The sequence below is a fragment of the Momordica charantia genome (genome assembly GCF_013281855.1).
Source record: "Momordica charantia cultivar OHB3-1 chromosome 6 unlocalized genomic scaffold, Mcharantia_2.0 BLBB01000006.1, whole genome shotgun sequence".
NCBI classification, from domain to species: Eukaryota; Viridiplantae; Streptophyta; class Magnoliopsida; order Cucurbitales; family Cucurbitaceae; genus Momordica; species Momordica charantia.
The window spans coordinates 2905574-2921426 of record NW_028275164.1 but is presented as its reverse complement, the minus strand read 5'-3'; the positions used below and the strand labels follow the sequence as shown (position 1 = coordinate 2921426).

The window sequence follows — 15853 nt, the reverse complement described above, 5'->3', positions numbered from 1 at the left end:
GTCACTTATTTAAAATTTCTTAAACATATATATACTTATTTTGAAATATTAAATCTAGATTACTAACTCTCCATTTATTTGAACTCAATCCAACCAAACACATTTATAATTGAAATGATGTAGTTCACTAGTTTAAATTTGCATAATTTAACAAAATTATATTACAGAGAGAAGGGATATAGGAATTTGTGCTCCATAAGAAAGAGATAATAAAGTAGATCGATAGTTAATCAATTATATAGTTTTAATTTATGTAGTACCGATTTATAGTTTATAGCTAACAGAACGTAGCTCAATGGTCGAAACATCATACTTGTTTTGATGTCAATTCATACATAATACCATGTGTTATAAAAGCGGATCAAGGCATCTACAACCATAAAATTCGATGCCGAGTCACTTTAAGATGTCAATTTTTTTTATAATGTGAAGGGCTATCCACTAAAACAAAGCATTTTATTCCTTTATTTGGCTTAGAATCGAAATACCAAATCAAGATAAAATTAATTCAACTTCGAATTTGCAAGTGCAGAATAACATGTCAATGCTTGGCTTCTCTTTGCTTCATTTTTAAGCTTCTTCTCCACATTGCTGGAAAAAAAAAATTTGTATGGCTTCTTTGAAAATATGGTTTCTCTAAACTACGTATAAGATTTGTAATAATTGTAACCATTAAAAAAAAATTGTAAACTTATTTTCTAAAAAAAATGACTTGTAAAAAGGTTAGCATAATAACTCTTAAAAAAAAAAAAAAATATATATATATATATATATATATATTTTGTCTAAATAACCCTAATTTTTTTATGACTAAATTAAATATTTAGAATAAAAATAAGAAAACCTAAACACAAAGAGAGTAGAAATATAATTCCATATATATATTTTTAGTACCATGTGTCCAAGACTTTTTTTTTCTTTTTGGTGAATTATATTTTGGTTGGCTTAAAATCAACCATTGGAATCTAACTCAATACTTTTAATCAAGATTAAAAGTGATTTAAAAGTTTGAATCTTCACTAGTATACTAGTATCGTATTAAAATAACAATACTTACTTACACATCGATGAAATTCCTACTTACCTTTTAGTATAGCTTACTTTTAGTCTATTATATTTCTACAATATTTAATAGATAAGTAAATATGCTAAAAATTTCGAACTAATAGAAATATAAAAATGTGTCACTAAATAAGAACCTTTGCTTATATATAGTTAATCGGACTATTATCCAAAAAGTTAAGATATATATCTTCGATGTCGTGAATTCGAATATCTACGGTGGATGGTTTCTTTTCTTAGTAAAAAAATCCTATCGATTTTCTTATTCATCTCTGTCGCGTGTTGCTTCTCCGGTGGTGTGTTACTGATAGCAATGGGTGTATGAACAAGAAGAAGAGAAATCGCGGGGAGTCGTACGCGTTTTTAAGGTCCCTCTGATAAATCCTCTAAGTCCAACTCCACCCCATGCCATCCATTTCCTCCTCTTTTTTCGGTGTTTTTGGTGGAGATTAGTAGATTTCACAACGTAAACAACCTAATTTTCTCTCGCCCTTCTTTATCTCTCGATCTCCCCTTAATCTTCCTCGTTCCAACCTTCATTCCGAGTACAATACGCGCACATTTAACCACCGCCGGACGCTCGCTCTGCTTTAATCTCCCTTTCTCCGGGGAGAGATGATGCGTACACACATCGATTGGAACCGGAAACATTAGGTTTTCCATATCTTCGATTCTTCCTTGCGCACCTTTCGATTTTGAAATCCACATTATATTCTGAAGGATTTAATTCGGATCGATCGCGTCTTGATGACTGGAAAGGTCCTCCTCCGATCTCCGGCGATCGGCCATTACAAATCGTCGCTCAAGGACGAGAAACTCGATGCGCCGAGAGAGAGGCGGCAGTTTGCGGAGGTGGCCGGGGGTTCGGCGGCCGAATGTACGGCGATATGCTGCTGCTGCCCGTTGACGGTGATGAACATCGTGATCTTTGCCATCTACAAGATGCCGGCGGGGCTTTGCCGGAAGGCGTTGAAAAGTAGAAAGCGACACGGGAAAATGAAGAAGAAGCGTCTGATTCAGCAGCGGAGGGGCGCCTCTCAGGAGTTTACAGATGGATCGGAGGGGCCCGGCGGAATTGGAGGATTTGATCAGGTGCCACCACAAGTCCCCGGCGCCGAACCCGGTCCCAAATCGGCCGACGACCTCATCCATTTAGAAGAGGAAATGTGGGGCCAGTTCTCTCAGACCGGGTTTTGGAGGAGTTCTTCTCAAACCCAAACTCAAACTCAAACTCAAAGACACGAGTAAATGTTTTCCTATTTTTCTTCCAGTTTTTTTCTTTTCACGTGTAAGTTCAATACTTCAAATTCAATGTTTTCTTTCATGTAATTTTCTCTGGAAATTTAGTAACGTGAACATGCAATTTTATGACAAATCTACACTTGGTAAATGAAACAAACTACAAACTACCGACCAATGTGTTTGGAAGTAATAGTAAAAAGAAATTTAAGTATAATTGATTTCTAAAATCAATTTCTTAATTTCTAAAGTAATTTTAAGCATTTCTTAATTTGTCAAGGGGAGGGAAGTTCTTTTGTCCAGTGATTTTTTTGTATGGTCAAAATCACTCTCAAACACATTCTTAATTATGTACCTAATAAATTATCAATAATCTTGCACAAACCGGTAAACTTGAAACCAATGGGTATTACTTCATTCTTAAAGTTTAGAGCAAACATAATTTTTAAATACTGTAAAAAAAAATTTGAAAAATAGTATACTCTAAATACTCTTTTAGATGTATTTTCTAGACGTAGAGGCAACAAACCAGCACATCTTAATTGACCATTAATACCAAAATCAAAGTTAGAATTCGACAGAAGAAAAAATGGAACTTTATTTTAAAATAATTAAATAACTCGTCAATCCAAAAATAAAAGGATTATAATTAGTAGTTGTAAAAAGATTTAAATGGAAAAAATAGAAGACAGATGTAGAAATAAATAATAATAATAATAATAAGTCTTATATTGAAAGCATTTAGAAAAGAGAGAGAGTAATTTAAGGAGGCGGAGAATAAGTAAAATTTTAATAGAAGTAATAATATACAAAATTAGGACTAGAAATTTTCCCTTGTTTTAGGGAACTCCGCAAGCATGGACATCTAGCTCAGTGGATTAGAGAGATGGCATATCAATTCTTATCTTCTACTTTTATTCCAAAATATCATTAATATACACGTAATAGTAATTATTTTTAATTAATTTAAAAATAAAAAAATGTTTGTTCCTAAATTTAAGTATCTTTTACTATTTTTAAATTTTTCTCACTTTTATTATTTCCATGAAAGCCTATGGGAGAAATTTGACCAAGGATTCCAAAATATCAAAATGCATAATTTTCAAAAGTAAAAATCGAATCCAACCCTAAATTTCAAATACATGAAAGTTAAGATTAAGAATACAATAAATGAAAATGAAAAGATATTAAAAAAAAAAAAGTAATCCTCAAGATTTGTGAAATCCAATTCCTTATCCATGCATAGTAGGGCATCAAATACCCACTAACCACGGAAATTCTTTTCCTTGGGAAAATAAAAGGAGGATCCGTCTTTCATAGAAACAGGTCCCCTTCACCATGAAATTAGGGCACAATAATTCTCCATTAAAAAACGAAGGGCCAAACTAAGAAATGGAGGTGGCGGCCATTGGAGAGCAAGAGATCAGAATCGAATCACAGCATCTAACCCGAAAAAAATCAAATCAATTCATCTAACAAACTCCGATTCCCTCTACTGTTCAAACACCACCTTCTTCCCACACATTTCACAATCTTATTTCCACTTCAGATTCAACATGTTTTCCATCGCAAACCAAAAAATTACGATCAAAATGGACTAAAAAAAAATCAAAGAACAGGAAAATCAGAGAGTAAGGAATGTTAGAGCATACGAAAGCAGAAGCCGCGATAGATTTAGTGGAAGAAACGGCGGCTGCGTCAGTACATTAACTCGAGTGGAGTCAGTAAGTATTGGCAACGAAAAGGGCAGATGGCGCTATCGCATACGCCAAGCGCATCAGTGACGCTAGCTGATAGCCATTAACACGAATTCAAACCAGAACAACGACTAAAACAAAGAATAAAAGTGGAATCGAAGCTTCAAAAACTAGATAATCGGTTGAAGACGCCGTTGAAACTCCCGATGACCGGAAACGAATGTATAGGATATACATATATGCGTGCATACAGAGGCTACGTATGACCTAATTTTCAGGCCCACCCGAAAACAGCCCAGCCCAGCCATCTAACGTAACCAAGGTTTTAAATAGAGTCTAGAAAGGTTGATGAAAATATAGATAAATTGTAAATGTCATATATATATATATATATATATTTTATGCAGTAAATATCATATTTAAATTAGCAAATGGATCTTTCATTATAAAAATTATTAATATTAATATTATATCTATATTAATAAAATTTTGTTAATATTTTTAATATTTTATCCACATATAGAAATGTCGGGGACAGGTTAAGGCAGAGCCATCTGGGTGAAATTCAAACTCATGTGACAAGCCACGGACCCAAGTAATCAACAGCTTTTTCTATAAAATCTACCTCCCCAAAAAGCCGTCTCATGCAAGAGCGAAACTGCTTTACCCCCAAATTGGGCGTTTGCTAGAAGAACCAGTCCCAACAAAAAAGCAGAATAAATTGAGTTGTTAAGTAATAGTACTCCCAACAAGACTACAAGAAAATCATGTATCAATTCAGGCAAATCCATTATATATAGTAAAAAAAGAGATAAATAAATAAAAATGTTTTTCATGACCTTATTGATCTGACCAAGCAAAAAAATGGATAATCAATTCCTAATTAAATCTGAAGGGGTGTGAATTAATGTAGATACAGTTATTGGATTAATATTAGTCTTGATCTGAAAGAGTAGAGTAGTTCGAAACTATATATTAAAAAAGTACAACATGCCTTATGTGTCTCTTTAGGGGGAGATAGAATGTCTTAGACTGTAGACACTTTTATATAGCCACTGTATGTGAGTATGTGACTGTATATAGAGGACCATACCTATAAGGTGATCCAACAAACTTCAAGGAAGGGGAACTACGCCCATTACTGGAAGGTTATATTGGAAAACATAAAGGATAATGGACAGAACTATACTAGGGTCAGATAGCATCGAAAGTAGAACCTACCTTCAGAATTACTGTAGATGTTAAAATCCCATAATATTTTAATAAAGAACGGACTGTACTTTCCATTTCAACTTTTAGTGTGTCAGAAGTTAAGGCATGTAGTACCTTTTGATTATGGTATAGTACTCTTAAAGTGTGTTAGAAAAAATGTTTGAATTTAAGAAAAAAAACCGTTATATATTTTCCTCTTTCTCTAGGATAGATGTGGGGTTCATCTTTCCTGCATTCTGCTAAAATATTTTGAATTATACGGGTAAAGGGGGGCCTGCATGAAGGAGTCAGATGCTTCTTCTATTCTTTTATTCTTTTCCTTGGCTTAGCTGGGCCATCCTGGACTTGAACCAAAGACCTCGCCCGTGAAGTAAATCATCGCACCTACGGTCCAACCAATTGGGAGAGAATCAATAGATTCCTTTTCGGGAGCGATTCATCCTTCCCGAACGCAATCGAATTTGTTGAATAAGTAGTATTTATTTATCAGATAAATTATCATATTCATCAAGTCAAATTATCTGTATGATACGTAATCCATGATCATGTTTGCGAAACCGTAAAAAATCAAAGTATCTTGGCCCTATCGCATGAGTTAATCTGAAAGTAGATTGATTAATTTGGAGGGGAAAGAGGGCATTTTGAGCACATTTAACCAAATTCATAGTTTTCAAATTTTAACTGCAAAATTCTAAACCCAAGCCTAACCGAATCGAGCATAGTTCAGTGATAATTGAAATATATCTCAAATCAAGAGATTTTGAGTTCACTCCCCACCTCCATGTTGTACTAAAAAAACCCCTGCAAATTCAATCCACATACCTGGAATTTTCTTTGTTATTTATTAACATATTTACTATCTAGAGAACGTTTAAGAAATTATTGTAAACAAGCATGCTATCTTTTAGCCTGATTGCTAATTTTCGTCAATTTAAACATAGCACATAGCACAGTGAATAAAACACCGATTAGAAGGTGAAGGTTTGACCCATCATAATCATAACAAGAAAAATAGTATGAACTTCTGAAATTTTATGATGGCGTTTAATTCAAAAGTCTCATCAATAGGCAAACACGCAATTCCATAACCTGAAAAGGACACACTGAACCAGAAGGAAATAAAGAATTTTGACTTCCTATGGTGTTATTATAATACACTGTACAGAATATATACATGGTAGAATATGTAGTAATCCAAAGATCACACACTAAAAAGAATAGACTCACAACACACTAAAGCCAATAAAAGAATGAATTGAATCAAAACCAAAAAAACACATAAGAACAACCATTGCCTATGTACCTTTTTCTCCAGCCTCCCCAATCATGATACATATCTTACAGGCAAGGGGGACTCCTTACTTCCCAGGTGGATTGCCTTCGCCAGTGCAATGAAATTCAGTAGACTCTTTTCACATAACCACTTTAATTTCCATTTTATATGACGTGACGATGACTTATCCTTCTTCTTCACGGTGGCGACCTCCTCAATGGGGATTAAGGAGAACTCTGATGTTGCAAATTCTAAAAATAAAGTTACACATAGAGCCCCCTCCAGTTCAACGACCTGGTAACATGGTCCATGATTAATAACCTCTTACAACAGCATTAAGAAAGAAGGATGATGAAAACATTTCTGAAAAAACAAGGTAAAGAATAGACGAGAGGAAAATATCAAGCTAAATTTTAGATTTCTTCTTTACTTCTTTATGGATGAGCAAAATAAACACTTAATTGAGTACGTCTTGCATATTTTTCCACAATACCAGGATCACTGACTACATTGAATTCATCGCCATAGAACTTAATAATTACACCGACCTGTTCAATACTATACTTCAATTCTTCTCTTCGAAAAGGAACATCTACTCTAACAATTTCATCCCCGTCTACCAAAACAACCGGAAATTTTTTCTAAAAAATTTGGCATACGGCGTACAAAAAGTTCGCGCCCTTCTTTTATCTCTAAAACTAGGGTGTCCTAACCACCCAACAGCAGTTTCATCCCTGTTGTCCCATGCCTAAGTGATGGGAGTCCAGTTTGGACGTGGTAGGATAAAAAATAAGGGGCGGGCTTCTGCCTAAGTCTTATCAAAATTGCATTTCCTAAAATTTCGTAAAACTGGACTATCTCAGAAAAAAGATTGTTTGACAACAACTATCTCAAACTTAAACCTTTATGGCTAAAATCAACATCGACATCAGATTGGACATAAAAAGCACAGGTTGATAGCCTAATTCCATACGGAGTGCGACTTCAATCGACGGCTAGATTCTAAATACCAAGTAGATTCCTGATCTTCAATTTCAATTTTAATCACATTCCAGCCATGATCAACAACTCTCTGTCTTTCCCCCAAATTTGTGCATCCTACAACTCAAGTCACTACATGCCATTATAGATTAAATCCTCCTTGGTAGTCGGCACTAATATTTTCAACTTCTTTCTTTCAATAGTCTTTATATCACAAATTAAACAACATATGTCACGGTCATAGTTAAGGATCAAGAAAGTACAAAATAAGTTCGGAGACAAAAGTTGGAGGGAAGGAACCCCAAATACAATTTGCCTAAAATGTTATACTAAATAAAACAGATCAACGTTACTAATAGCTGAGAAAAGAAAAGATTCAACTGCTAAAGAGTTGAGTCAAGTATCAGAAAGCATGTCTAATCAACTAAGGATGATATGCATTTTTTTTTATAACTAGGTGTCGGAGCTTTTGCTCCCCTATACTCAGGGGCACCCGCGCCTGTCCCAAAGCCCGGACTCGAGAGACATTAAGGGTTTTTGATATTAAGCTCTGGTTCGAACTTGAGGCCTCTAAACCAGTATGACCAAGAGATCTCAAGCTCTTGCCAACTGGACTACCCCTTAGCAGCAAAAGGAAGGATGATATACTTTCAACATAAAACATGCGTAATCAGTAAATTACAGAAAGTTACCATCTCATGTATGTCGGCAATCAAACAACATGAATCGAGTGCAAAGTATGGAGGCAACAATCCTTCAATTGAGAAAGAACCGAATTGCATTAAATCCTCGATGCACACAAGTAAATGCCTTCCAAAAATAAATAATGATCTAGGATGCCACAATTCTCCTGCATTTCCAAAGGAAAACTTACTTTTGTCAAAACATGAAAGGAAATTATATTTATATGTAATCACAAACAAGGAACTAGACATACAAAATGAAAAACCCATCGATCCACCCAAGTTCTCCATGGAGGGTGATATTCATATATATTTATTTCTAATACATATCCTACGTTTGACATATTGTCTACTTCATTGTAGTAACGAATTATAGCTTATATTATATATTTTTAAGTGCTCGTTGCTTCACTGGAGCAACAACTCTTTTGTTTCGAAAAAATAAATAGCCTGATTCACTATACACTGCATCAAAAATATACTTCCAAAATGAACAAAGACCCATTCAAAAAGAAAAAGAAAAAAGAAAGAGTGAGTGAGGTGGGTTGAGCTTACCATGAATCTCACTGCAACGAAAAAGCACCATAGAATATTGAAGTAAGTTAGCTTTTGCACCTCCACATATTTGTTTTTCAAACAATACAACCTGAACCTGCTCCAAACTGCCAGATAAATATCCAAAACCTGAGTCTACCACAATAGAGATGGAAAGTACAGATCCAAAAGTGCTAGTGTGACTAAGCGCACATGTGGGGTTGTGAATAAATAACTCAAATCCATGTAAGATGGATATTCACTGTGCCTTCAGACATCCAAACACCAATATGCACACCACGTTCATGCATATAAGATACACTAATGCATGTCCAAACAGAGCCAGAGCCACAATAAACTTGTTACAAGGTTGTAAGGTATCACTTACAATGTATCGATATTCCAACCACAAAAACAAGCAAGAACAAGTAAAAGCAAAAATGTCCCTCCAACCTTTTAGAGAGTTCTGGACCTCTTCCTACCCCAAACCCTTCCAAAATAAATCAATCATGCCCCCAACAACAGAATCACAAAAGATATAAAGGGCTCTATCTAACTTTCAGGTGAATTCCCTACTTTACCCTTCCAAACAAAGGTATTTACTATTGGGGACGGACCTCACACCATGTTCATGCATGTAAGATATACTAATGCATGTCCATACAGAGCCACAATAAACTAACATTACAAGGTATGGCAAGATTACCTTCTTAGGGAGCTCTTGTCACTAGGTGTATCAATGCCAGAGACTTGCAACATACGAAGTAATTGTCTTGATTTCTCAATGCTTCTAGTTACAAACACATACTTTATGCCTCTCTCCATGCAAACCCTATATCAATTGAAAAGAAGAAGAATGTTTCAACTTATGTGAGCTATCCAAAAATCGCTGAATTTATCAAAAATAATCACTAACCTCACAACCTGAAGTCCTAGGCCAACAAAGACCTCTCTAATATCTTCAACGCTGTGACAATCTGATAAGACAAGCATGGTTCCTATGAGGCAGATAAACTCTAGTTAGCAATCAGCTACAATAATAAATAAACAAATAAGAAACACAAGTGGTTCCCTGAGAAACCAATACGCAGAAAAACCTATTTTTTGAAATATGTTAACTGCAATGAATTAAAAGCCAACCTGAACCATCTCCAGCAGCTCGGACACTAAGTACATACAACTTGTTTCTACTACTCAGTAAAAGAACCACTTTTCTGCAATTTGGTATGCAAATGATGTCAAGCAAATGATACTCGGCATAAATAAATACAATTCAAACAAATAATTATTTATTACCACAGATGGCTACGGTTTACATAGAAGCTAATGTAAATGGCTAAATTATCATAGAATTAGTATCAGTTTAACATCATATTACACAAGACTCGTCAGTTTAACTATCTTTATCATTATTTCCCTGATATTCCCAAAATTCTGCACCCATGTTGAACCTCATTAAAATGAAGAGCAAGAATTATACAGAGGGGAGAATGTTTTAGAAAAAATAATACAACTTAAATTAGTCACTGACCAATCGCTAAAACTTTTGGGAAAACTCATCATTTAATACAATCAATATGTTCAATTCCCTTCACTAGCATTGAATATAACCCAAAGAAAATGGAAATTGAAACCATTTGCAGAGAAATTAGACCCCCAATGGCGATGATTTAACCATCGAATGAAAAATCATGCCACACATTGTTCCCACGCCTACTCTCTTCCACTCTTCCTGAATGGGTGGTGCTAAATTCAAGATAATCCCACCACTATACAAGAGATGGCTCACGATCTAAACTTCTATTTAAATCAAGTCGATGAATTGGGGAGGAGGATGAGGAACGGTCCTGATACTACGAATGGGGTAGATTTCTCAAGAAGGGGGAAAAGCCAATGAAAAACTCATCAGAAGGTGCTGAGAGGCCAAGCAAGTAAGCACTTGTGTCTACATTCTTTCTTTTTATTTCTTTGATGAATAAGAAACATGGGATCATAAAAAATATTTTCCACATGAATTACAAAGTAACCTACCTGTACACTACCTCAGAATCAAGTATACAAATGCAATTGAGATACTGCCGACAAGTTTCATGAACTCCAGAATCCGCAATATTTAGATTGAAATAGTTTTCAATAAAATTTTCACTTTCTTGTTCAATTTCCATATCAACTCCAAAAACACTCGGATCACAACTTGTCCTTTTTCCCCTGCTGGTTGTTCCAACTACGGAATTCCCCAACAATGAAATAACTCTTTTTTTCACTTTCTTCTTGCCTTCTCTCTTCCTCTGATTACTGTAATCATATTTGACAGAATGATCAGTTCCATACGCATGGGCGTCATCAGGAACAACATTTCTTGCCAACGGCACACTATAGCCTAGACAAACAGACTTCTGCATGCTAGATATTTTATCAACAGATGAATCAAAAAGGCACAGGCCATTTTCTCCTACTAGCGGAGGTTCACGGCATTGTTTAGAAGTACTATCTTCACCATGATCTAATGACAACTGACCTTCAGCACTTCCATGCAGCGACTTAACATCTGGAGGTTGAATAATTTCTGGCATCAATGGTTCAAATGGAAAGATGTCATCCTCGCTGTTGCTGGAATAGCTATCAGAGGAAGGAACTGAATATGACTCTGCAGATAATTGCAAAATCTCTTCCATTAAGTTATGTCGACGGTGAAGAATGTCCTCTTGGTAATGGGGTGGTGATCCAGGGAATGCTGAGAATGAATGAGACTCAGATATACTGTCAATGGCACTCAGTGGTGACATACAAACGTCTTCAACCTTTGTTTGATCACCCAGGGACCTATTATACAGAGGATAAAAGCTTTTCATTTGACTGAATGGACTACCGATTCCTTCAAATGAAGAACTAAGGTGGCCGTTATTAAGATTCAGTCTCTGTGTTCTAGATAGGGGCACCTCAACATCATTCCCCAGTGAACCATTCAGGCCAAAGTAATGGGATTTCGTCAAACCTCTAGGCATGTTTACAAAGAAATTATCTGACTCCACAAAATTTGTAATACTTTCATCTCCCGATGCCTGTATAGAGTCAGATTTATATCTAGAGCTCTCACCAATATGCTGTGGAGTTTTCCTACTTTTCATAAAATTTTCTTTCCAAGGGTGCAAAATAGCCCTGTTGAGATTGCCATTAACAGTATTTGGAGGAGCATGATCCATCCAGTCCTCAAACTCTCTCAGCCAAAGTGCAGAACGCTCTTTCTTCATAAATTCAATTTTCTTCATCAAATCAACTACTTCAACTTCATTATCAGATAATGTTGCTTCCTCTCTGCTTCGAGTCTCATTATCACAGGATACAGACTCCTGATCAGAACAGAAATAAGTACTCTCTTCTTCACTATGAATAGAAGCAATTCGAGAAATTGTTCTCTGCAAAAATAACGACAAAACTTATATGATTACTTAGATAATGTATCCCTCAGAACATAAATAATTTATTTAAGAATGATAACATGATATTACTAAAGTTCAAAGATTAGAATGAATATTGAAAAATTGGTAATTCAAGTTTAAATCCGAAGAAGCATTGAAATATGGAAGAAAATGAACGTTCAAATATGAATATAATTAATCATCACTTTCCAAAATACCATTACATATACTGGTGAATTATAAATAAGGTTTCTCTCTTTAAACAATTTATTCCCTCAATTATAAAATGGACATTTCATTAGTATGCTATCTCCATGCTATGGTGAAGTGACAGAATAATGCACGAAGACATTCCTATCCCTGATTTTACCATTCAAGTTATTATTTTACCATTCAAGTTATACTGGGAATTTATTAAATTCAATTATAAACTGGTGAATTATAAATTCTTATGATTTGTTGAGAAAAAGTAACTTTCCATCTCAACTTTACCATTAGGGGCAAACACAATGATTTTTGTTTACTCTATTTGTCTAAAGTACCAAAACATTAGAAGATGCTTGTTTGCGTTATATAATCCACTAAACCGCTCAAAAAACAATATCTATAGTTCTTACACAACCAACGGCAACTAAAAAGTGACATCACTAATATTTTTCAAAAACTTTGTATCCGAGCATTATAAAAAACTAACCAATTTAATTAAAAAAGTTCTAATACAATTTATGCTTAGAGTATTATTCTCGACATACTGAATTTAACACTAATATAACACTTTCTGATTGAAAAGAATTATGCAATGGTCTATCTTTCAATAACAGTAACCACCTACCTTTTTCCTGTTTGTACTCCCCTCTCCTTGAGCACCATATTTTGCAGGGGAATAAAATCCAAAACTGGCAGGTCGCTTTTGCCTGCTAGCAATTATAATTTTCCTCTTCCAAAATTCTCTTTTGCAGATTCCCTTGTCATCTAACTTCAACTAGTAAACGATAAAACAAAACAAAAAACCAAGATCATACTAAGATGGCTAAATTACTAACAGTATTTAGTTGCATGCAATGCACTTTTCTCATACTCATTCTAAATCAAAATCTTAAAAATTAATGATAACAACATTTTTTTTGGATAATAACATTTAAAGATGAGTTAAAATGATAATAAAAATTGACAAAGGAAAAAAACGAACATTATCTGGATGAGAGAAAAGGCTGAACACATGTGCCCTATACCACCGTGCACAACATAAGGGATTTCCCTCTAGCCATAAATTCTGTAAAGATGTAATATCCACAAGGAACTCCAGCTCTGAAAAATTGGAAATTATATTGTAGGACACATCAAGTCCTTCAAGTGACTTCAAATTCTCAATCCCACGCAATGTAGTTAGAGCATTGTTCCTCAAAACAAGTTTAATTATACGCGACGGGACCTGCATTTTCCAACAATATTTGTGTATGGGTCCGAAACTACACCTAAAACAACAACTTGAAGCAGAAAAGATATGTTTCAAGCTCAACAGCTTCAGAGTAGAGCTTCACATCGGTTCAGATTAAAAATAGTGATAACATTTTACATTTGGGCAAAAGCAAATCAAGATCCCGATAAATAAACAAGTTAATCAATACTACACTTTGGGGGTAAGAAGTCATTAAAAATTATTACAAGCTAATACATTCAATGCAAGACCATAATATAAAGAATAAAAGCCACAAAAACTCAACGAATGCCATTAACAGATAATTCAAAGACAAGTATACAGAAAAAAACTCTCAACACATCCAAACATGGAATTTTTGTGTCATCTTGTTACCATGAAAACAATAGATTCAGTTATTCAAGCCAACCACAACATGATTCATGAAATTTAAACATTGGGTTCAAGTCTCTGAACTGTAAAGTTAGACACTGCTAGCACTCAAAAATAATTAAGTGAAAACAGCTCTCCTCTATCTTCACAATGTGTGGGGAATTTTAACAAACAACATCAGCAAGGTAGTTTAGTTCTAGGAAGGAAAAAACCTGCTCTTCTCATGAAATTATTACCGGTGATTGATTACAGTAAAGTGGAAAGTTCAGTTACTACAGTTGTTAAATCAGGCAAGATTATTCGATTTTATAAAAGGTTCTGTAGTTATTTCATAAATTTGATTATGTAGAATTTAGAGACAATATTGCATAGAAACCATTAAAAAAATGATAATAATAAATTTAAAAAAAAAAGCTTCATTCTCAATATTCTTATACTTACATTATATAATTCATTGTATGCTGTTGAATATCTTGTAGAGAAAAACATGTTGTCATTATATAAAAGAAAAGCATACGCTCAGCAGCAAGGAACATAGACAAAATTCTTTTATTTTTCATGGAGACATTTCTTACTTATAATCTTAGATTGAAATATTACATATGAAATTTAAGATTTTAAACTTTTCACTCTATTTTGCCCCACCTAAATTTAATATAAAATTTTACCCCTCCCTGTGGAAATTTCTAGGTCTGCCCTTGGCTACATAGGGCAATAAAGAACTAACATGCACCTTACTATTTTTTTTTTTCCCAAAAATCTGCATACTTATTTATCAAAACAATATTAATGAATATGCAAAGTGACCTAGAGAAAAACGGTGACGGGACTATTTGAAGTACATACCTCAGCGAAAGAGGCAACTGTCCTTAAATGATTAAAACCAAGATCCAGATGTTTCAGTTTCACACACTTGCGAAGATTGTCCACTTTTGAAAACTTGTTTCGGCTCAGATCAAGGGTTTCAACAGCAGGTAGAAGTTGCAAAGACTCGTCCATGCGAACTAAGCCATTGCACGCGCACGAAACAAATGACAATCGATTCCATTGCGGAGAGTCCTTAACCTCGACAATCCTACTTGCAAACACATGCCGCAGAGCATCCTAAATCATTTAAGGAAAACATATGTATTAAAAATCCTAAACAGCTACGAAGGAGTTTAAAAGTACTAAAAAATGCATATCCTCAATCTTTTAGGCAACAATTAGTTCAACACGTACGGTAGAATTGTGACAAATGATCTTCTCCAAGGTATGCCTTAATTCCAGCAATCCTCTTGCCGCCGAGGTCGACAAATCGCACCCTCTGAGCTCCAAAATCCTCAGGCTTCCAAACGGCAACACGGACAGCGGTGTCGGGTCCCGTAACGGCTGCGGAAGCACCGAAACGACCTTTAGAGATGTAAGCAGCCTCAGAATTCGTCGGAGCTGCTCAAGCGCGCGGTGGTCGCCGAGGTCGGATACGTATGCCCGAAGGTAGTCAACTGGAGCTCCGGTTAAAAGACTTTCGAGCTCATGTAAGGCCTCCAACCTCGACTGCACGTAGTGCAACCCCGCTGGATTCAGCTTCAACACCAAAGTCCCGTCGATCAGAGGACCGCCCTGTTCCTCCACAAACTTCACTAGCTTCTCTAAATACCGATCCCCGGTCACAATTGCCATCTCAATGGCCGAATTAGGGTTCGTCTATCATAATCAATACGAACTATATTCCGTGAAACAACCATAGACGACGATCGTATTCCGAAAAGAAGGGAACGAATTGAAAACTAAGAAATTCGGTCCTGAAAGAAAAAGGAAAAGAAAAACAATATAGAGAGGGAAATTACTGAAGACAAAAACATGGAGGAAAGAGAGAGAGATTCATCCGAGTAAATTTCCCAGAGAGAAAATGTTACACAGTGAAACGGCCATGGCTTCTCCACGGAGAGAAATTGAGTCGA

At 35.2% G+C, this 15853-nt stretch overlaps 2 protein-coding genes across 5 annotated transcripts; one reads left to right on the top strand and one right to left on the bottom strand.

The window, feature by feature from the left end:
• The first annotated feature begins 1809 nt into the window (after window positions 1–1809).
• LOC111006972 (uncharacterized) lies at window positions 1810–2310 on the top strand. The gene has a single exon (XM_022279093.1). It carries the CDS (start codon window positions 1810–1812, stop codon window positions 2308–2310), a length of 501 nt encoding a protein of 166 aa, XP_022134785.1.
• Window positions 2311–6321: 4011 nt separating this feature from the next.
• Window positions 6322–15853, bottom strand: LOC111007033 (Outer arm dynein light chain 1 protein). Of its 4 annotated transcripts, none has more exons than XM_088125491.1 (11): window positions 15132–15850; window positions 14757–15014; window positions 13290–13532; window positions 12933–13082; window positions 10713–12097; window positions 9822–9895; window positions 9598–9679; window positions 9388–9513; window positions 8703–8809; window positions 8157–8314; window positions 6322–6777 (listed from the first exon to the last, which is right to left on the bottom strand). In XM_088125491.1, the coding sequence occupies exons 1-11, from the start codon at window positions 15570–15572 to the stop codon at window positions 6535–6537; spliced, it is 3267 nt and encodes a 1088-aa protein (XP_087981617.1). In that variant the 5' UTR covers window positions 15573–15850; the 3' UTR covers window positions 6322–6534. The 4 variants fall into 4 exon arrangements, 1 of the variants encoding a protein (XP_087981617.1); XR_015791635.1 differs by having other exon boundaries at window positions 6638–6777; window positions 8703–8799; window positions 15132–15853; XR_015791636.1 differs by lacking the exons at window positions 6322–6777; window positions 8157–8314 and having other exon boundaries at window positions 9606–9679; window positions 15132–15853.

Bases quoted from the DNA above. Each gene is read 5' to 3' on its own strand.
- LOC111006972 (XM_022279093.1), top strand. From the start codon at position 1,810: ATGACTGGAAAGGTCCTCCTCCGATCTCCGGCGATCGGCCATTACAAA.
- LOC111007033 (XM_088125491.1), bottom strand. From the start codon at position 15,572: ATGGCAATTGTGACCGGGGATCGGTATTTAGAGAAGCTAGTGAAGTTT. The intron at 9,680-9,821 runs GTTGGCTTTTAA...TCTGCCTCATAG, and splicing joins AGCTGCTGGAGATGGTTCAG to GAACCATGCTTGTCTTATCA. The intron at 8,810-9,387 runs GTAATCTTGCCA...TTTATCTGGCAG, and splicing joins GACAAGAGCTCCCTAAGAAG to TTTGGAGCAGGTTCAGGTTG.